Below are 22,215 nucleotides of genomic sequence, written 5' to 3' on the forward strand. Positions count from 1 at the left end.
ACTGTTGTTTTATACTTTGAATGTTTTTAATTTTTGTGAACCGCCCAGAGAGCTCTGGCTATTGGGCGGTATAGAAATGCAATAAATAAATAAAAAAAAGAGCAACTGCTGTTATCTTCCCGGCCAAGCCTAGGTTTCTATAGCAACCCCGGCCCTCTCTTCCCCTCTCTCTCCCCCGCCCTCCACGACCAAGTACCAAGATGGCCCCGCCCATGACTCGCCTCCACCAATCCGAGCCAGGGAAAGCGGCCGCGCGCCATGCGTTGTGTCCCTGAGCGCGCACTGATGACGCAATGACGCGAGCGCCAGGCCATAACCCCCCATTTGGGCTTGGGCTGGACCCGGCGCCCACCCTGCGGCGGGCTGAGGTGAGTCAGTGCGGGGCGGCTCAGCCCCAGAAGACACTGAGGTGGACGGAGCGCTTCGCCTGCTCTGGCCGCCTCCCTCCCCCGCGTCGTCTCGGCGGGCCTGGGCCTGGGCCGGGGGTCTCGGACGCCGTAAATTTAGAAGGGCCTGTACTTCGCTCTCCTGCTTGCCCCTCGCACAAGGCCTGCCTTACGGATTCCTCCTCACCCCCACCCCCACCCCCCTGGCCTGGCTCTGAGCTTGGGGGCTTTCGCCTTGAGCCTCTCTAGCCCTCCCAAATCAGCACCCCCAGGCTGCCCCTCCTCAGCATTCAGAGCTCTTCCACATCAGGGGCTTCAGGGCAGCGCCTTGTCCTTAGAACGTGAAGAAGCAAAAACGTTTAATGGTGGGTGTTGACAGCACTGGTTCATGTGACTGCCAATGAGAGGGAAGGGATTTATTAAAACAACAGCAACACTTAAATATAGGAAGCTGCCTTATACTAGATAAGAGTATTGGGCCATCAAGCCCTGTATTGTCTGCTCTGACAGGAAGAGGCTCTCCAGGGTCTCTCAGCCAGAGGGTCTTTCACATCACTTGCCACCTGGTTTGGAACTGCTGAGGATTAAACCTGGGGGCTTCTGCGTGCAAAATGTATGCTTCATTGAGAGCTTTGGTCCCTCCTCTTTTAGTCAGCCACGAACCAGTTTTGAAGCTAACATGAAGCTCTATGCCCTGATGCTAGTAGAACTTAGCTTGGCATGACAGGAAACTCTTGAGGGATGTGAGAGAGAATGAATGGGAGTGTATATAGTAGATAGCCGTTTCCTAACTTTTTTGACCCTATCTGAAATCAAGAGAGCCCCTGTGGATGTGTCATACCTTGCTGCCCTTGTTACTATTGTAAAAATTAATTTGGTGAATTTGCTAAATATAAAGATCAATGGGTGTAACAAGCGAAGTGTTTTGCTGGGTTTTTGTAACTGTTTGGAACCTGCTAACATTTCATATTCAAACAGCTAAGTATTTTATGATCACTTAATGCTTGTTTATGATATAAGTGATCCTGGTTACAGTAATGCAGCCTTTCAAATAGGTCTGCCTCAGAGAAGCAGGACAATGGCTGTCTCTCAAGCTGCCCTGTGACACATCAGGTTGAGAGGACAGATGCACTGCACAAATATAAAAATACTTCCTTTCATTTGTAAATAACTTCAGCCCACATGTTTGCCTTTGCTGTCAATTATTAAATCCCAGAATTGTGCATTATTGGCTTATGTGGTATGTGCCAAAGCCTAAGACTTTTCTGTACCCTGACTTAAGTCCAGGGTCTGAGAATGTAATACACAGTTTTAAGACAATAGGACCCCTGTGGAATACAGACAGGGAAGTATTATGTTTCATTGGTTGATACTATAGCAATCCTTTACTCCTGTCTACATCAGCAAGCTAGATTCTAGGCAGGAGAGATGGTGGTCAAGAGGACCAACGTTGCAGCTGCTGCTTCTCTAACTGCCTTGAAGATTTAGAAGGGAGTGACACCATCAGCTGATGAAGACCTGACAATCATGCTTTCCCTCCAATCACTTTCTTATAACATTTTACTTCTCTGGCAAATGTACAGTGTAGTTGGTTTGTAAATTTGTGAAGTTAGTTTCTAGGAAAGTGAGTAATTTTTTTAAAAAATACATTTTTCATCTTTGAGGGGCAGTCTTTTAACATACTCAGTTAAGTGCTTTTATTAGATCACATCCGCTTAGTCTGAGTAACATACAACACTTAAGCCTGTTTTCCTGATATTTTGAATGCTAAAACAATGCATGATTGATGTACATTGCAGGTGGTTATATTGTCATAGACATCCGGTAAGCCATCAGCAGAGTGAGAGTTGGGTAGTTTCGTTGCCCTTGTCTTGTTCTTGCCTTTCTGATTCTTGAGCCTAAGAATCATTCCAATCCTGTGCAAGAAGGTTTGGCTTTAAAGAGATTTTTAGGATTAATTGTTAACCTTTGAGCACTGACTTTCTTAAGCTTTGTTTGTTTCCAAGACTGAATGTGAAATTTCTTTCTGACATGCTTTTAAAATCTTGCTTGTTCAGCTCTTAATAGATGGGATTCTCTTACAGTTGTTCAGGTTTCATGTACATCAAAGGAAAGGTAAAATCTATTATGACAGCAAATGTTTGGGAAGATCCAATAGCTTTCCAGCATCCCCCTTTCAGTAATTTGAGTTTTGGCTTTCTTTCTTCTCCCACAGGCCAAAATTTAAAATCTTAAACTGTCTGGCAAAGTGCAATAGTGTGTAGGCAAGTTCTTTAGCTCCTCCCTAGGAATTTTTGTTCCAATCTTGGTGCAAAATTCAGTCACCTGAATGGTAGTGGGAAGACCAAGAAAGGCTCATGAAATGTGAGCACTAAGTCCTTGATACCCATGGAATGTCAGTGCTGACATAACTTTTTCTTCCCCTTTCTCCTCTCTCCCTTCTCTTTCTAGTGAATGTGCACTGGCAATACATTTTTACTCCCAAGTAATTAACATACAACTTTTGCAGAGATTGCAATAATTCTGGTCTAGCTTATTCTTTTTGGGATGACTTAAGAAATTGATATTCTTGCTGTATACTCGAAGTTCTCAGATGCTTACAACTATTGGACTATCACGTAATTTAGTTGAAGTTAGAATATAACTATGAATGTGTGAACCTTACTTTACTTTATTGTGAGAGATCTGCTGCTATCGTGACACTTCTTTCCTTGGTTTCTTGACGTATAGCTGTAAAGCATATGTAAGCTCCCTTCCTAATCATATTTGTTGAGAATCCACATTTTCTAATTTACAGTGGAGACAACTTCTAAGTGATTTCCACAAGCAGGGTAAGGAATGGGAAGGGTGTTAATATGGCTCAATTCAGACATCACACCAAACCATGGTCTATTTATGCTAATCATAACTTGAAATCCAAATCTTATCTTGAGTGTCCAAATATAAAGCAGGTAAACCATGGTTTAAAGCTGCTTGTTTGCTTTCATTTTCCGTCCTCTCAGCATTTAGCTTCATAAGTTCACTTCATAAGCTGCAGCTGATTCTGAAGGTATCAGACATCGTGCTAAACCAGAGTCAGCACAAGTGATGATTTGCAAGCCTACTTCAAGCTATTGTTTCTGATTCTGGTTTGTTGGCTGATCACAAATCGATAGTTTTATCAGTTTAAACATAACACTAAATTGTAGTTAACATTTCTTAACCATGGTTAGGTAAGACATCTGAACAGACCCAATGTGCAGAATGGGAGGGGGCGTTTATTTGGAAATGTATAGTACATTAATGGGCTTTTCTTCCCCCCACAGCTTCTTGGGATGTCGCGAAGATTTGGATTATTCCAGACATGGTTGCTGTGGTGTTGCTCTGGGAGAACACCTTGATGGATGATTAGCACCATTCAGTGATGGGCTGTGGGACTAGCAAAGTACTTCCCGAGCCTCCCAAGGATGTTCAGTTGGATCTCGTTAAAAAAGTTGAGCCGTACACTGGTTATAAAACTGACATATATAAGCACTTCATCAAGGGCGATGGAGATGCCATCAAATCTGCTATCCCTTCTCCTCCCTGTCACACCAACCCACATGTGGAACAGCCAGAGCCCCGCAAGAACAGAGTGGCAAAGTATCGTGCCAAATTTGATCCCAGAGTGACAGCCAAGTATGATATCAAAGCCCTGATTGGCCGAGGCAGCTTTAGCCGCGTGGTACGGGTGGAGCACAAGGCTACCAAGCAGCCGTATGCAATCAAATTGATAGAGACCAAGTACCGCGAGGGGCGAGAAGTGTGCGAGTCAGAGCTGTGCGTGCTGCGTCGTGTGCGGCACACCAACATTATCCAGCTCATTGAAGTGTTTGAGACTCAGGAGCGCGTCTACATGGTGATGGAATTGGCCACTGGAGGCGAATTGTTTGACCGTATCATTGCTAAAGGCTCATTTACGGAAAGAGATGCCACCCGGGTGCTGCAGATGGTTTTGGATGGGGTTAAGTACTTACATACATTGGGCATAACTCACAGGGACTTAAAGCCAGAGAACTTGCTATATTATCATCCAGGCATGGATTCTAAAATAATGATCACGGACTTTGGACTGGCAAGTGCTCGAAAGAAAGGAGATGACTGCTTAATGAAGACCACTTGTGGGACGCCAGAGTACATTGCCCCGGAGATCTTGGTCAGGAAGCCTTACACTAACTCTGTAGACATGTGGGCGCTGGGTGTGATCTCATACATCCTACTGAGTGGGACAATGCCTTTTGAGGATGACAATCGCACTCGCTTGTACCGGCAAATTCTGAAAGGAAAGTACAGTTACTCAGGGGAGGTGAGTGTTATGCAAGAGTATTTTGTGATGGTCTCAAATTTCTGGTCACTACGAGAAGCCCCCTCGTCCTTACATCTTGATGCTTGCTGCAACCCAAATTCTAAAAGATTACAGCTATTGGAATATAGTATTCTTTTTTTTTTTTTTAGAAATTAAGTCTCCTTTTTGTGAAAACGTGTTGCTTTGTCAAACGATGACTGGTCAAAGCAGCAATAACAAGTGACTTGGTGTCTTCTGAGCAGTGGCATCCTCTCCCCCTGCTAGGCCAGGCTTTTTCAGAATAGAAATCGGGAGTCTTCCTCTGTTCACGGATCCTGATTCATTTCATTTTATTTATTTTTTATACATCTGTTCCTTTTCAGCTAACCAAGCTCTCAAAGTAGCTTATGCCAAAAAACATTCTTAAAGCATCGTTAAAATACAGAATAATTAATGTAATGTTGTAAGCATAATGTTAACATCTTCGGCATTGGAATAGTTAGCTGTTAAGCAGTTAGGGACATCTTGCTCTCCTGGCTCCTCTGGAAAGAGAGAGCAGGGCACCTTTGGTCTTTATTGCAGCCTCAGAGGAAACAGCCAGGAATGACCTGCTGACTCTGAAATATTGCTCTCTGAAAAGCCAGTTCCCTCTACGAATCTGCCTAGTATCAAGGAACAGCAGTGGGATAGGTCAGACTTCTCCAGCTGGTGTTATATACATCTCAAGATGCCTCGAGCGAGATGCAGGGTCTTCTAGCATGCACGATTTCAGTCTGCCATTTTACCATTTGGAGTCTTCCATTCTTTGCCATGTGGTTCTAGAAAAAAAGTGCCTCTAAGTGTGGAGATGGGCCTACTGTCTTGTTCCTTCTGGATGTAATACTCCGAAATGGAAATGGTTCAGCTGTTAGCCCAAGTAGTATCCCAGCCAGAGCTGAGCCAACTTCATATATGATGACTAAGAGCAATTTTTGAAATCGGGGGTTGAGAAGTGACAGTAAAATAACTGTCTGAAAAGCAAATGGGATGCTTAATATTTCTGGCATTTTAAGAACATGAGGCTGTGATGACTCTTCAGTAATGGATGAAGAGTCTTTTTGTGGTGTTTGGGTTGTAATGTTCCTGATGCTAAATACATAAGGTGATGCAGAAATATAAGATGCTCTTCTATAAAACTTCCTCCTGAGAAGTTTTGTGGCTTTGTGAGACTTGAGACATCCTCCAAATAATGTTCAGCTGGCAACCTTTTTCACCTTTTTCTTTTTGTTTGTAGCCTGCCTATGCGTATTGTTGGATTCTGTCATGCATTTATACCAGCTAGGTTCGTATGTAACAACCATCTCGAGTATACATTGTCGTTGAATCATGGCTGCCGTTGACTTGTGGGTTGTTGTTATGTGCAAACCCTGCACTATGGTTTAACTCTGGGTTGTGACCTTCTCTCTGACAGAGGCACTCCCAAGAGACAGCTCTGTGGAGATCTGATCATAGTGTTATTGGCTTATCAGAAGTGACCTTTTGGGCCTTGCCATGAGAAAGGTGCTTTTGAACCAGCAGGGAACGTGTCTTGAAACATAGGCTGTCTTAGAATTTTACGGACAGGAAGAGAACTTGCATCATAGAAGAATTCAAAAAGAGAGAGTCTCTCCTCTCCCCCCCTCCCCGATAAATGTATTGGGCACCAAACTAAACTGTGATCATAGAGCCCTATTGAGAGAAATGAAAATTGAAATTCAGGCCGACTTGTGAAGTATTCCCATTTTCTTGACAAGAAATGAGCTGACACCCAACTTAATGCGGTGGCTGTCTGACAGAGCAGCAGAGAGCTTACCGTTGGGGTTCTATTCCTGGAGTGCAGGGTCTGTTTTCAAGCGGCTATTAAGCGATCGATGGGCGAGCTATACCATAATAGCTCATTCAGGTCCTGCTGACCTCAACTGCTCTAATTATCATTCTTTGGCTCCTGCATGGTATAGAGTTGATGGCGAAGGCGTGAAGTTTACAGCAGCCTGGAGAAAAGTGACTTGGCAAGTGCTTCTGATGATGTTAGCTCCCTGGGTAAGGCTTACGCTGCTTATCAAAGCTGGATCAGTGCAGCCTATCCATCAGGAACTAATTGTGTTCTCCCCTGCTTCCTGCAGCTCCTTCTTTGCTTTATCAGGATTTTACTAAATAAGCTAGGGAGCGAAGTTTTATCGTGAGAAGCCCTACAGGTTACATAGCAGAAAGTGCCTTCTGTTGTTTCTGATGATTCCAGGAATATGTGAGAAGCCAAATGCTTTGCAGACATATATCCAGTCACTCTCTGCATTTCTGGTTTGAGATAATAAACTGGAAGGCTTCCAACTTCTTAAATGTTGAAACTTCAGAGAGAAGTTATTCTGAGAAGGACATGCCTGCAACTTGGCATAATTTGTGAAGGGTGGGAGCTGGAAGCTGTTAGCCTAAAAGACTACCTAGTGCTTGGGAGCTGGGGTAGCTCAGTGGCTAAAAGAGCTATGAATCTGGGACAGCCCATTTTGCATCTCACCCTCCGACTCAAACTCAACAAATTGTTTTAGGCAAGCTTCTTTCTGTGTCAGACTCACCCCCCACCCCCACCCCCATCTACAATATAGGGGATAATTATAGTGACTTATCTTACAGGGTTCTTGTAACGATTACAGCTAGATAATGCATGGGAACTGCTTTGAACACTTGGAAGCGCTATACAAATGTTAAATATTATTAAATATGACGTAGGGCCTGCAGCAAATTGTTGCAGTGTATCTTCAACTTCTAGCAGGAGTGCTCCTGTTCAAGTTTCCAGCCAGCCATGCCCTCCTTCAGGAAATTCCATTCCATCTCCCCATTTCCCATTTTTTGTTTCTAAATGACACTGTATTTCATGGCTGCTGACATTTTGAGTTCTTACCAGTCTGCTTTGGGTTGCTTCCTTCCCACTTTAGTTTTTTTCTTCTTTTTGTGAATAGTTTTGTATTACTACAAACTTTGCGGTTTTACCAACCATGCTGATATCTCCCTCTTGTTTCTCAGTGACCCCACTGGGGCTCTAGTCTTGTCCACGCTCAGCATTCGAGTAAACTGTTAGAGTGCGTGATTGGGAGGGGTACAAGTATGTTTAGAGGAGGGTGAGGTGAATGCTATCAAGCAACTAGTCTTCTTTGCTCCTCAGCTATATTCATAGAAACCTTGCGCTCAGTGTCACTGGGGAGAGAAGGGACCACTGGCAACATGGAGGAGCAAAACTAGCAGGCTTCCTGTGTTTCCATTGCTTTACCTGCCCTGTTTCAGGTTTGTCTCTAATCCGACATGGGTGCGTTGATGTCCATGCTGTAATAATCCCACTCAGAAGCCTTGTGTGTGAGAAGAGAATCCTTTGGGCATCAGCTTTCATTGACTAGAGCAGCCTTTTTCAAGCTGGCACCTTCCAGATGGCAACTCCCACCATTTCCAGGCAGCATGGAACAAGTAGCATCCCCATTCATGCTGGCTGGGCATGATGGAAGTTGTAGTCCAACACATCTGGAAGGCAAGGGGTTGGGGAAGGTTGCATTAGAGTCTACTTCATCGCATATTGGGCTCCAGTCCACAACCATTTATGCCATACTAAATCTGCTAGTGTTTAAGAGATGCCGGAAGACTTTTTATTGTGTTTGCTGCAACAGGTTAGACACGGATAAACCTGTGTCTTATATGAAGTAATTGCAGGAGAAGGAAATTGTGTTTGCAAGAGAGAACGCACAACTACTGAGCTGGATAAGAAGGCATATAGCATGTCCTATCCTGCCTTGCCTTCTTAATTCAAGATCTGCTTTAACTTAAGGCATGAAAAATAAGATGGGAAGAAGACCTGTGCAGAGTGTTTCTCAGACTGTGAAGTACCTGGAACCAAAATGAGAAACTTACGTACATACGTCATAAACTTTTCCCCACCATAAATTTTAGAAAAGTAGAGGCTGCATTATCTGTCTTAAAGGTGGCTGAAATCTATTGTCATATATATTTGTTGGCTCTCCTGGGAAAATGGTCCACCAACGTCACCCCCTCCCTTCCTGTTGCTTTGTGACTCACACCAGCTTTTATTCTCTGATGAATGCCACCTCCAGATGGTATGAGTCTTAAAACACCTTGACGCACAATGCACTTCGAAGGGTCTTGGTGCAGATGTTGTCTGGAACATGGTGTCATGCAACATTGTTTGCTTCACTGAATCAGCTTCATTGGGTACAATCCAAAGAATGGTTGGGGTGTTGTAAATATCTGTGATTTCTCCATTCCTGATGCAAAAACTGCAGGTTTGTTCTTGCGGATTAGTATCCTGAATAAGCAACGTTAGCATGCCTTGCCAGAAGGCAGAAATAGCCATGGAAATAAAGGAACAGCTTTCACATATCCCTAAAAGAAATCTAGATGTGCTCAAGTCTCATCTAAAGCAAAGCAGTGCTGAAATACATTGATCTCGGTGGGACTTAGGCATACTTTTATCTGGAGTGCCTTTACTAGAAGGTGTGCATATTTTAATGGTCAGATGTGGTATTGCTGAAAATAATTCTACCTTAACCAAAATTACTGGGAGCTGGTAACTTTCCTTTATTTAAAACATTCTTACCTCCCCTTTCAATCCATAATTCCCAGGATGGCCTGCAAAATCACATTAATATTGTATAACAAACAAATAAGACCATTCTGATAAAGCAGCAGTAAGACTGGTCATTCTAAGACTGCAGTTCTATACTTGCCTAGGAGTAAGTACTACTGAACTTAGTGGAGCTTTCTCATGAATAAACATGCATAGGATGGTGGTTTTAAAGTTGAGGAAAGTAAAACAGTTTAAGTTCCTCAACTTAATAGGCACTCAAAGATATACAAATGAAATCAAACAATAATAGGAGTCAAAAGAAAGAAAACGTTTCAGCACCATAAAATGAATCTAAAAAAATAAAGAGCAACATTAGACACCATTAAAAGCTTGATGGAACAAAACTGGCTTTGCTGTTTGTCTGAAGCACCATAAAGAGGGCGCCAGTCTTCCTCCCTGGGGAGGCAGTTTGATAATCAAGGGGCTGTTCTGGAAAAGGCCCTGTGTCGTTCCCACTGAATGACCTGAACACCTCCTAAACACCACTGTTTAGGTGGTGAACATATAATGGGGCTCGGATTACTGCAAATTGCAAGCAGGTTAACGTGGGAAGAGCTGGTGCTTCAGATATCTTGGCCCTGAACTTGGTTTTACTTGGCCCTTGCCCATGAAAGGAATCACATTTGGCACCAGATGAATGAACACAGAGAAGTAGCTCCATGAAAGAGAGTGCTACCGAGAAGGCCCTGTCTCTGGTAGACATCACTTCATTTCCAAAGGTAGGAATCCTCAAAGGGGCTGATCTTAACCAAGGAACAGGAAGTCCTTTGGATAATGTGATTAGGCCACACAGTCTTTCTGAAGCACCTGTGGATATTACCTTTCTTCTGTAGTTATGATGCATTGTTCCCAGAAGGCAAACGATCACTGCCCACTAAATGGGTCTGGAAGGTTGTTTGCTCCTTTCTGCTGGTGATTGATTTATCTGTTTTGCCTTTTGAAAGTGGAAACGTGATGGATGCCTATTTCAAAGGATTATTCATCCCTTCCTACCACTAGAATGGACATTTGGGGGGCAAGCTAGGATACACTTTCACATGTTCCGTACTTGGTCATACTGGCTGCTTCTTATACATCTCAGTGAATACAATGTACTCAAAATCAGCACGAATTTGAGAGCCCTTTGAAAGAAACCTTTAGATAACTTTTGCCTACTTGTAGACTTTTCTGCTTCCTTGTCCAGATGTGAAAATCCATCTGGTTGTCTTATCGGAAGGTGCTTGAGTAGCAACTTTTGAGTTCTTATGATTATCTGCTTTGGTCTTTTTGCATCTCTCCCCCCTCCGTGAGATGCATTAAGTGTTATAGATATTTTGCACTGAGGCCTAGAAGTGTAAGTGTGTGCAAGAATGAAGAAACAAATCCATGAAAATCCTGACTGGAATAAATAGCAGCTGGAAAACTCAGCTTTTAAGTACACCTGAGAGTCACTACCATCTCCGGTAAGAAGAGAAATCCATTTACAGAGGAATGTGCTCTTGTGTCCCAGTTGAAGAGGGCATTGAGCAAGTGTTGGTGAGGCCGCATGTGACCCGAGGGGGCTGTTAAAGAGACAGAGTGTTCTTGTCTTTTTCTTTCTGTCTTTCTTTCTGTCTTTCTTTTTTCCTTTTTTTTTAAAAAAAGAGGAACATTGAATGGAGCCTGAAATAGGCTGCCTCCATGCCTGAGGTGGTACACTGAGGTCAGCCTGACAAATGCACACTCTGTGGTGAGGCTCTGAAGCCTTTTTTGCTCTGCCTCTTATTCTTCTCTCCTTCCCTTGCCCGTAATGCAACTGTTCAACTAAAGGCTAGTGCAGATGTACTTGAGTAGCTTTTGTGCTGGCCTGATTAGCTGAACTGTATGGCCAGCCCTCATGCAGTGGCAAAAACTCTCACAGAACCAAGGAGTCATCTAGCTGAGCTAGGGTACTGCTCACGCATAAGTCCAAGGCTGGAAATAGCCATGTGCTTGGTTGCGGATGGTGAGTGAGATTGACTCCAGGCAGCCAGAGGTGCTGTGCAAAAGGTGTTTCTTTTGGGACAGAGAGGAGGGGAATGCAAAGATGACTAACAAAAGTATATCTGGGCTGGTAGCTTTGGTGGACGTAGACCTGAAAGCTGCATTACACCCTCTTCTGATTGTAAACACATTGAACACAAGGTCAGGATTAACCCTGGCATCGAAACTCATGATTTTGCTTCCACCACCTTCTGCTTTCTTAATCCAGTTTGGTAACATACTTGAAAATACAAGACAAATAGCTGGAATTTCCAACATTCCAATCAGCTCCTACAAATTATTGTGTATTATATCTTATGTTTCCACTTTCCATTATGGTGCATTATTTATTGTAAACTACTCTGAGTCTCTAAGAGAGAAATGGACCAAAAATTCCTCAATAAAATGAAGTAGTTTGAACATCACACAACAAATGCTTGTGCGCGTTGAGATGAGTGGTTCTTGAACAGTGGAACATAACTAGCATATTTTAAAAGAAAGGGGTTTATTTAGAGGAAATGGACAACATAAAAGCAGACATGGAAAAAGGTATATATGCACAGAACTTCTGGCTCCAATTTAGATGGTAAATTAAAGAATGCATAGTGTGTCTTGTAATTTCATTGCCTTCTGAAGTTGTTCAATCCATTTAAAATGAGAAGGGATTGTCTTCTGGAACAACCAAGAAAATACTTCTCATGTAGCATATCCTCAGACTGGTACACAGAGCAAGAAAAGATTGTACATCCCTAAACTTCTTTGTTCACAGCACTGGCAATATAAACACATGGGGTTTTCACAGTAAATTAAAATGTTCTGGACATCAATCCCTTTGCAGACAAGCATAATTTGACACGCCAAGGTAAAGCAAAGAACTTTGAGTATAATGCACAACTCTTTGACAGAGAAACAGTTGGGCCATGATGCTATAATGCACAGAATTACATTTTCATTTTTCCTTCACAGGGCCTTGCAAAATCCTGTTAAGGGCCCAAGTAACGTTCCTGAAGAATCAGAGCCACAGAAAGATAGGCGCTAGTAAGGTTTAAAATACAAAACGTATGAAATACCCATGAATACCCATGTTCTAGAGATCATTTGAGCTACCCAACTCTTCTATATTTTGTGTGATGGACTTTATTTATTTTTATGTAGCTAACTTGTCAGAAATTAAATATGGTAGTAGTCCCTACAGTAATAGAAAATAGAATAAAATAAGTAAAATATGTGTCTAACATCTATTGACTTTTATTTTTTGGTTGTTCCAAAAGGTAATCAAGCATAGCCAGTTTCAACAAATCTAATCGTTCTGTTGTCCTTAAGTCTTATGGAGTTTATTAATTCAGGCATGATGACGCAGTCAATTTATTTTAGCAATCTTTTGTACATGCAACCTTATTTAATCTCCACTATTTGTCCAAATGTGGACAACCTTATGTGCATAAGTTCACAATACCCACAATTTCCTACATATTTTCCTTACTGGTTTTGTGTTACGGCTATCGTAAAAGCAGGAAAACTAATTGAACTATTAAAAAAAATTGAGCAGACTTTTCCAGTCTCCTTGTTCAATTATGTCTCTAGCATTTTCCTCCAAGCTCTGGTTCTTGTTTGGTTTGTTCCCCCCTTCCTTGTGTGGTTCAGTCTATTGAATGGATGTAGGTAGCTCTGTCCACCCACACACCCCCGTCCATCCCCCCCCCACTTCCCCTATTCCCCTCCTGTGGCTCTGGGAGAGTGTCAGTCTGGAGTTCCCAAACACGTTTCCCAATTAGTTCTTTGTTTGGACTTAAATTCTTCTCTGGAAGGCTTGCGGGGTTCCGCCGAAACCTGAGAAATTGGCTCAAGCAAGCGATCAGTGTTGATTGGTAAAGTGGTAAATTGTGCAGACTGTTGGTTGTGGGGAGGAAGCCTCCTGCTGTCTCCTGTTAGTAACACCTGCTATTGTTACATTCGCAGGCTTGGCTGTGTGGATTCCTCCTCAACGTCTCGTAGCCTGCCGCGTTACCACACTTGCCTTGTACTGCACTCAGAGAGGTGCTTCTCTTCTGGGGAGCTATTATTTTTGAGATATTTCAGGTGATTGATTTCAGAGAGTTGTTGGGTAGCTAACCGACAGCTACACTATCAGAGACCCAAGGTGGTTCCAATCTTCTGCAGATTGTACGATGTATACAATCCATTCCAAGGGACTCATCCCGCTGCTGCTGTGTGTTTTGAACTTAATCTAGAATATTGGCTGTGACATTTCCTAGTGACACCCAGAGCTGTTCATGGCTTGTCTGCTGCTGGTGAACACCCTGCTTCTACTCACCTGAGTATCAAAGCCTGTGGCAATTAGGGCTGAGTTGGCTAGGACCTGGCTTTTTGCCCCTCTGTCCTTGCGATCCTACATTCCCACCCTCAGCCTCATTCTTTGCTTCTGATATACTGGCTGCTTCCATTGACTTTGGCACTGGTATTGAGTAACCACTTCAGAATCACACATTTCATTTACCTAATGGCTGGGCTGGACCAGCCTCCGGCAAATTGGTAACAAGTTATCCTTACCCCAACGAGACTTTGAAGGGTCACTCCAAGTAATATTGCAGCCAAGAGCCTGTTGTAAAATCATAGGCAGGACTGTGTGCATGCATAAACATTTTGAATTGGTTATATCATTTAGAATCCTGGGGGTCTTTTTCATCTTATTTCTTAAACCTATGTTTTTAGTCCTCAAGATTGTAAAGATTGACTTGAAAGTATGTGGGCATGCCTGGCGCATGCTGAATAGGATTTGCAGCGACCTGGGCTTTTGCAACCTACCTAGCTTCTCGCCTTTCCCCGTGACTTACCAAATAATGCATGTAGCTCTTCTAAATTTGCTTGATGCCTGCATGTTGCATCATTCAGTCTTCCTTTGAGTGTTTTTGGATTAACTTGGAACAGAATTTTCTGTTGTTGTTTTTAAAGTAAAACCTTGAAGGCAGAGAAAGGGTGCCACTGCTGAAAAAGCCCTATCCTTTGTTCCCATCAGTCTGGCCTTGGAGGAGGGCCTGTTTTGGTATCTTGGTTCTGATCTATGAATGAGGCGGTAGAATAGAGTGCACCATTTCAGATCGTGGGTGGAGGATAGGGATGTCACAGCAATATGCAACAGATTCAAATGAGTTCAGCTTTCTATGAATCTGACCCATGGAGTCCACAGCAGACCAGCTTTTTCCAAGTCACACGGACTTGGGGACCGTTTTCTACTTTCCGGAATTGTATGCAAATTTAGTCAGACTTCTAAATTGCCAGTATTTTGCCTCTCTATTCCAGGAGATGCGAGATACCTACTGCACATGACTGCCATCTGTTTCTGTACTTCTGTGGGCTCATCTACACCAAGCAGGATATTCCACTATGAAAGCGGTATGTAAAAGGCAGGAGCCACACTACTGCTTTATAGCAGTATTGAAGTGCACTGACAACTGTTGGGGCCCATTGACACAGACCATATACCACTATATCCTGCTTGCTGTGGCTCCTGTCTTTTATATACCACTCTCATAGTGGAATATCCTGCTTGGTGTAGATGTGCCCTGAGTTACTAACAAATAAGACTGATTTGGCCACCAGTACAAAACAAGTGCGCCAGAGTTCTTACAAGATGGTGCCCATTAAGCCGCTGCAAATAACTGCTACAACTTTGAAGTTTTTCAATTAGTGTTTTACAAGATTTTTAGCTGCTTGGCTTGCTCTGTCTTTTGCTGACTACCACCATCTTGCTGGTCATCTTCCTCAGGATTCATTAACTTCTTTTCTCTGGTGTATAGAAAAACAGTATTGCTTGCTTGAGTGGGGTTGATATATTTAAGCCTGGGGTTCCCTAGAGCCTAGTTTTAAATATGGCTGCCTTTAGCGTGACAGCACACCAATCGAAGTAGAGATGGGTACGCTTTAAGACTTCTCAGTTTCTTAACATAAACTACGTGTGTGACTTATTTATTTTTGAGCACTTGTTTAGTATCCTGGGATCCCTTTCTGGCAAGGTGCTTGTACGAGGGGGGCCATGTTGGCTATTTTCATTTGATAAAAAAGCTAGGTTAGAGGAGAAAACTGCACCAGATGGTCACATATCCCTAGAGTGCTGTGGATTATTAAAGGGTTCGCCCCTCTCTTATCTGTTCTTTCTCCTTCTGTACTGTCAAGGGCTAGTTGTTTAAGAACTCTCAGGAGTTTTGTAACCTTGGCTGTATAGTTCTGTGCCTTGAGACACAGCCCTGGTTTGACATGAGAGCTCTCAGACACTCAGACTCAACAATTAGATGCTGGTAGGTCCCTCATCATTTCCACAAGAGCCTGATGAAAGGCTCACTGACAGTTCTTAATGTCAGGATTTTCCCCACTGCATAGAGTGTCGTTGGAGTATAGTGCTGATTTCTGGTGAGAATGTCCCCTTAGTCTGGGTGACTAAGGATACCAGCATCTGCTACACTCACCTGTAGAGAGCCTCTGTCAGTCTTCTCATTGCTGCTGCTTGCGTTCTCATGTTTCTTCTGATAGTGCTTAGCATCATCTTGATCTTGGAACAGCAGAGAATAAGAAAGAAGTTGTTGCTTGCTGTAACTTCCTGGGGATCCACTGAATTCCCAACTTTTTGCTTCCCTGATGTTCTTTGCTTGCAACTTTAAGGTCCATCACATACACAAGTGAGGCAGTTCCCTCTCTTTTCCAAGGGGTCTGCCTGCCCCAGGCTGAAATGGTCACGGCCACTCCAGATGCCTGCCTGCCCTCGTTATGACAAAAGTTACCGTATTTCTTCAATTCTAAGACACACTTTTTCCCCATTATAAACATCTCTAAAAACGGGGTGGGTCTTAGAATCGCAGTGTGTGTCTTAGGGTTTTTTTCCCCCGTTGATGGTACTGAAATTAGTGTGCGTCTTACAATCGATGGCGTCCTACAATTGAAGAAATACGGTATTTCTCAGACAGCACAGGTCATTTTTTAAAAAAAAAACTTAGGGCTTGTTCCGACACCTCTGGATTGGCCAAAACCACAAATTGCAGCACAGTTTGATGGATTATGATTTATTACATTTATATACCACCCCATAGCCGAAGCTCTCTGGGTGGTTTACAATGCAGTTTGGCATGCCATCATTCTATCCACTTTGGAGAAGTTTACAGCAGTATGACAGACTCTAATCTATGCTTGAAACAAATAGTACAGGCAACTTGTTTTCTGTGAATAAAGTCCCAACCTTCCCCCCCCCCAAAAAAAATGTTTTTCATATGCAGAGTGGTGGTTTGAAATAGCATCCATGATGATAGAGACAAGGGGAGGATAACTGTGTACTTGGTGCTGAAAGCTCCTTATGGACCACAAACCTTTGGTCAAATTTTTAAGCTAGACGAGTGGTTCAGATTTTCTTTAATCTTCCTTAATGTAAGATTAAAAGTAAGATTATAAAGTTCTGGTGGCAAAGCCAGCTCCTTGGGAGCTTATTGCAGGATTAGGAGCGTATTTCTTCTTACTGTCCAGAAAGCTCCCTTGTACTACAACAGACATTAACTCATTTGTCTTGCTGTGAAAGATTATAATCCACTTTTCCAGTAAAGCAACCCTAGTGTTTAGTTCACAGCAGGGCTTAGTTTCAGATCGAACTGCCTCCCCAAGAAATCAGAGAGTGTGCAGATACAGACGTTTCTTTCCCCGAAAAGCTTTCATTCTGGAGGTTGTGGTTCTATCTGCTGATTCCCTGTCTGTCCTGCTTCAGACCTGGACTTTAATGCTACGTCAAGGGAAATGGTAGCACTTCTTACTCCTAGAATAACATTCAGCCACTGGCAGACCTGTGGCTCAGCCTGACTCACAGGGGCTTGCAGTTGAGCACATGAGCTAAATGGCCAAACAAACAAAAGATTAATAGGAGAACTGAATAAATATTTTATTTAGAAAATGAATATATGAAGATGGCATGGATTGTCTTGCTCTACTAAAAGGAATTACCAACTGCACATATGTCATGTGCTCATTTAAGTACATGTTGAGCTGAGAGCAGCCTTTAGCTGCCATAGGAAGCTGCTGAGTCTGACCACTGATTCATCTAGCTCAGTATTGTCTATGCTGGCTAGATCTCCACGATCTCAGGCAGCTTTTTCTCACTCCCATGTACATGGCAAACTGTCCTATAATGATCAGGCTATTGGTCCATCTACCCCAGTTTTTCTCTGACAGCAGTTCTCCAAAGTTTCAGCCAGGAGTCATTACCATCCCTACCTCAAGATGCCAGGGATTGAATCTGAGGCTTTCTGCATGCCAAGTATGTGCTCTACCACTGAGATGTTATTATGCTCATTTCTCTGTAGCAGGAACTCAAGTGTTCGGCTTTTAAGAGAGCACTCTGGGCTGTGGGATAGTTCTGATTTCTGGATCTGAGGTTGGAGACTGCGCTCCGACCTTGGACCCAGGAGTCCAAGCTTCACACCTCCTCCCACTTGCAGCCGGCATGGAGAGAACCATGCTGGCTGCCTCTCCAGTGTTATTTAGTATTCGGATAGATTCAGGATAAAGTAATTTCTTATGTTCATAATGGGTTTGCTTTTGTTCCTCCATTAGAAATAAGGTGGGTCGTCGTCCCCCCCCGTGAACTGCATGCTGGGAAAAGAACTCACTTGTCTGCTATGAACCTAGTTTGCAGTTGTACCAACGTTCCCCCCCCCAGTCTAATAGAACTCAACAGCTCTCTTCCAACACCTGTATCTGCAATCTCACACGTGCATTGTGAAGAATAATGTAATTTGATTCATCGACTGCGACACATTGCAAATCTATTGCAATAACAACCATAGATCACAATAACAGCCACCTAATCAGGCAAACTCTTCACAAGCTGTGGTGTTGTTTGGGCCAATTGCGGGGCCTACCTAAATGGTAAGTTTCAATTTTGTGTAACAACTTTTAGGAGCTCCTATGCATTCTTTTCATTCACTCTGCATCGGGAAGCATCTGCTTCTTGCATGATAAAACCATTGGTGGAACAACCCATGACTCCTGGCTCGTCTCTCCCTTTACAAGCCAGGATCTGTCAACCAAGAGCAAACCCTGATTTCTGATCCTGGCTTGTAAGGGATGCAACAAACCAGGAACTCTGTTCAGATGACACACATTATTTCTTGATTTCTGGTTAATTTAGTTGGTCCTGCTGCTGGAAGTCTGCTTGCACTAGCATGTAGCTTGTCCACAATAAGTCAAGGTAGGCTGAGAAAGACTCTGCCTGAGACGTTAGAGAACTACTCATAGGCAGGGTAGAGCAGGAGTAGGCAACTTTTTGGGCCCATGGGTTCATATAGAAAGTGTCCTGGACACAATCATAAAATGGCTGCCATGGGTGAGCATGGCTAGTCAGAAAGGAAAAATAACCTTCCCAGAGGCATTAATGGGAAATTAAGATGGTGGCACTTAGAGGGTCCAGCCTCATTTTGAAGCAATCGCAAGTGCCAGTAAGAAAATACAAAAATATTGTTTAAATATAAATTGGGGGAGGCATAGGGTGCCTCAGTGGGTGTCAAGCAAGGTGTCTGGGGACATATTGATGCTCACTGGCACCATGTTGCCTACCCCATGGGGTAGATGGACCTAGATGGACCAATAATCTGAGACCAATTGATTTATTCATATGGAGTTGCTTATGTTGCCCATTAGATTTCCCCCCATTATCTCCTGCCCCCAGCAGCTTGTAGATTGGAATATTAATGTAAGGATATACTACCTTCTATCAGTTCCCTTTTGCTAGGAGTCACTTGAGGGTCAAACTAGACATGATAGTTGAATTCCATGCTCTCCTCAGCTGTGAGGAGTCTGATTAGGGCTCTGTGTGTGTGTGTTAGCCTTTTCCTTCTCGCTTTTCTGCTGAATATCCCTCCCCTCTGTGAAGTTGCTCTTTTTGTTTTAAAATGGAGGACAATCCTAAGCATGGAATTCAAAGATGTGGTCAACGTTGTGTCTAGTTTGATCCTCCTTGGGAAAATCACTTTAAACCTCAGTTTCTCCATCATGCTAAAACTGTTATTAAAAGCCAAAGATTAATACCTACGTTCAGGTTGAGATTTTGTTGAGAATTTTGTCGTTTTGCCCTCTCATTTTTGTCGATGTTGCTTGGCCCTATCCCCACTCCCAATTTCAGCATAGAGGCTGAGCCGGCTGGTATGGTACTACGCCATGGACCAGCTTTGTCAAGAACTATATAAAGAAACTGGTGAACTCAACTTACTTGTAACTTCAGGAGGGTGTGTGTGTATTTGTTTCTTCATGAGGGTAGCTTAATTAAATCAAGCCAAAGATACGTACAGTACAGCAGGTGAAGCCTCCAGTAGCATAAACAGATCAATAAACCGATTTGTGTTTGCTGACCAGAAGAGATTTCTAATTACTAGTGCTCTGTACTCCCCATTTCTGATGGCACTGGAGTAATTGAAAGGATAAGAAATCCAATTCCTTCTTGTTTGAGAGTTTGTTTCTGTTTAGCTCCACTTAACTGAGCGGGTAATGCTGACTCGTCTGTCGAAACTGAAGGTGGTAATTTATTTCCAATTGTCCTAGTTCCTTATTCAAGAGTTGCTTTAAAATGTTGGTAGGACTTATTTTTAAGAGGTTTCACTATGATGTGAACTAGCATAATTAATACTTGTTTCTGGTTTAAAAACACATTATGGAAATTGACGAGTTCCTGCTTACATTTTGTATAAATTCTAGTCCAAGGAGAGAGAGAGAGAGAGAGAGAACGAACTTTGTTGGATATACAACTATTAGCAGCTCTGAATAGGGAACTAACCCCCAGTTTGTGGATTTATGGAAATAACAAATCTTTGGAATTGAGGCACATACTGAAAATTGTGTATTGCTGTAATGACCAAGATAACAGCATAGAGTATCAAACTGTAGACACAGATCGCAATCTGGCAAGATTCCTTACATAAGTATTTTTTTAATAATTACTTTTTTATTATAAAATTTCAACAAAACAAAATAAAACAAAGAGGAAAAGGGGAAAATGTAGCTACGTAGGTGTGTGTGTGTGTGTGTGTGTGTGTGTGTGTGTGAATGTGAATGTGAATGTGTATAAAAATATGAAAATGCTGTTTTCTAGGAATTATACATAAACTTCAACATAAGCAGATGAAATATCCATATAAGTTGTTAGGTCTTCAGTCCATTGCATTATAGGAGGTGAGTGTTTATCCTTCCAATGTTGTAATACCAGTCATTTAACTGTCAAAAAGATGCGGAGAATCCGTTTTTGTGGACTGTTTGTTAACTTCCACAAAGCAGGGAGATCATTTAAGAGGACATGCATATCACTAAATATGAAAGAATGTTCCAATACAAGGTTTATCTGTATAATAAGCTCCTCCCAAAAAGAGCATTGCCAAATCATTTGGTTAAAAAAGCATTAGCTGTGTTAGCCCTCCAGCAATTAGCTGATTTTGATGAACTCTTATTTATTTATTTAGAGTATTTATATACTGCTCCCCATTGAAAAATTTCAGAGTGGTGTACAAGATAAAATTAAAATAAAAACAGAATAAAACAGTTAAAACCAAATTTAAAAGAAGCAAAAACAGAGATTCAAGGCTGCATGTTAAAGAAAGGCTTCTTGGAATAAAGATGTTTTCAGGAGGCGCCGAAAGGAGTACAAGGTTGGCGCCTGCCTGACCTCCAGAGGCAGGGAATTCCACAGGAGGGGTGCCACCACGCTGAAGGCTCTTCCCCTGGTGGATTCCAATCGGAGGATGGATCTATGTGGAACCACCAGGAGCAGGCCCTCGGATGACCTCAGTGACCGGGCAGGTTGGTAGGGGAGAAGGCGCTCTCTCAGGTATCCTGGTCCCAAATTGTTTAGGGCTTTGTACACAAGTACAAGAACCTTCAACCTGGCCCGGTAGCGAATAGGCAGCCAGTGCAGTTCCCTCAGCAGAGGAGTTCCATGCTGGAAAGGGGCAGCTCCAGACAACAGCCGAGCTGCAGCATTCTGCACTAGCTCCAGCTTCCGGAGCAGCTTCAAGGGCAGCCCCAAAATAAAGTAATCTCTTATTAAAGAGATGTTGTGGCATCCAGTAGACATGGAACGAGAGTTTCCCATGACGCCCAGCCAGCATTGCTATTGGGCCTTCGGCGTATGTAACATAGGGTTTGCATACATGTGGGAATAGTTGGTAGCTGAATTGGAGAGGCTTCAGGACCTGCCCAAGGGCCTCTACTTCCCTTGCTCGGCTCTGTCCATTTTCGTCTGCTGCCCCTTACGCCTGGAACGCTCTTCCAGAACATTTGAGAACTACAAGTTCAATCGCAGCTTTTAAAGCTCAACTAAAAACTTTTCTTTTTCCTAAAGCTTTTAAAACTTGATGTTGTGCGGACTTTATACTGTTAGTTTTACCCTACCCTGTGCCTGCTTACCCTACCCTGTGCCTGTTTGCATTCTCTTCCCCTCCTTATTGTTTTACTATGATTTTATTAGATTGTAAGCCTATGCGGCAGAGTCTTGCTATTTACTGTTTTACTCTGTACAGCACCATGTACATTGATGGTGCTATATAAATAAATAAATAATAATAATAATAATAATAATAATAATAACTTCATGGTACATTAATTGTACGGGGTATTTAAATTTGTTAATCCAAGGTGTGTGTGTGTGTGTGTGAGAGAGAGACTGCGGGGAGGGGGCACCACAGTACGCAGGGAGGAGAAGTTTAACTCTTCCCTCTCCAGCCAGCCACAATCCTAACGGACATCTCTTCCCCCAGCTCCAGCTCTGCAATTGACAGTAACCCTGCCTGGAAAGCGTTTAGGCAGAGAAATCCAACATCCTTCGGCCACATAAGCCAAATTTGAGCAGCAACTGTAGCTTCTTCCCATGCTTATGTCAGGAAATGTAG

At 42.9% G+C, this 22,215-nt stretch overlaps 1 protein-coding gene across 1 annotated transcript in view; it reads left to right on the plus strand.

Moving 5' to 3' along the window:
* The first annotated feature begins 304 nt into the window (after positions 1–304).
* PSKH1 (protein serine kinase H1) overlaps positions 305–22,215 on the plus strand; it is a 28,739-nt gene continuing 6,828 nt past the window's right edge. Inside the window, exons 1-2 of the mRNA XM_063140990.1 lie at positions 305–368; positions 3,692–4,710. Of these exons, the coding sequence (XP_062997060.1) occupies positions 3,790–4,710 (921 nt within the window). The 5' untranslated portion in view covers positions 305–368; positions 3,692–3,789. The remainder of the gene's footprint in view (positions 369–3,691; positions 4,711–22,215) is intronic.

The sequence above is a fragment of the Elgaria multicarinata genome, chromosome 14 (genome assembly GCF_023053635.1).
Source record: "Elgaria multicarinata webbii isolate HBS135686 ecotype San Diego chromosome 14, rElgMul1.1.pri, whole genome shotgun sequence".
NCBI classification, from domain to species: Eukaryota; Metazoa; Chordata; class Lepidosauria; order Squamata; family Anguidae; genus Elgaria; species Elgaria multicarinata.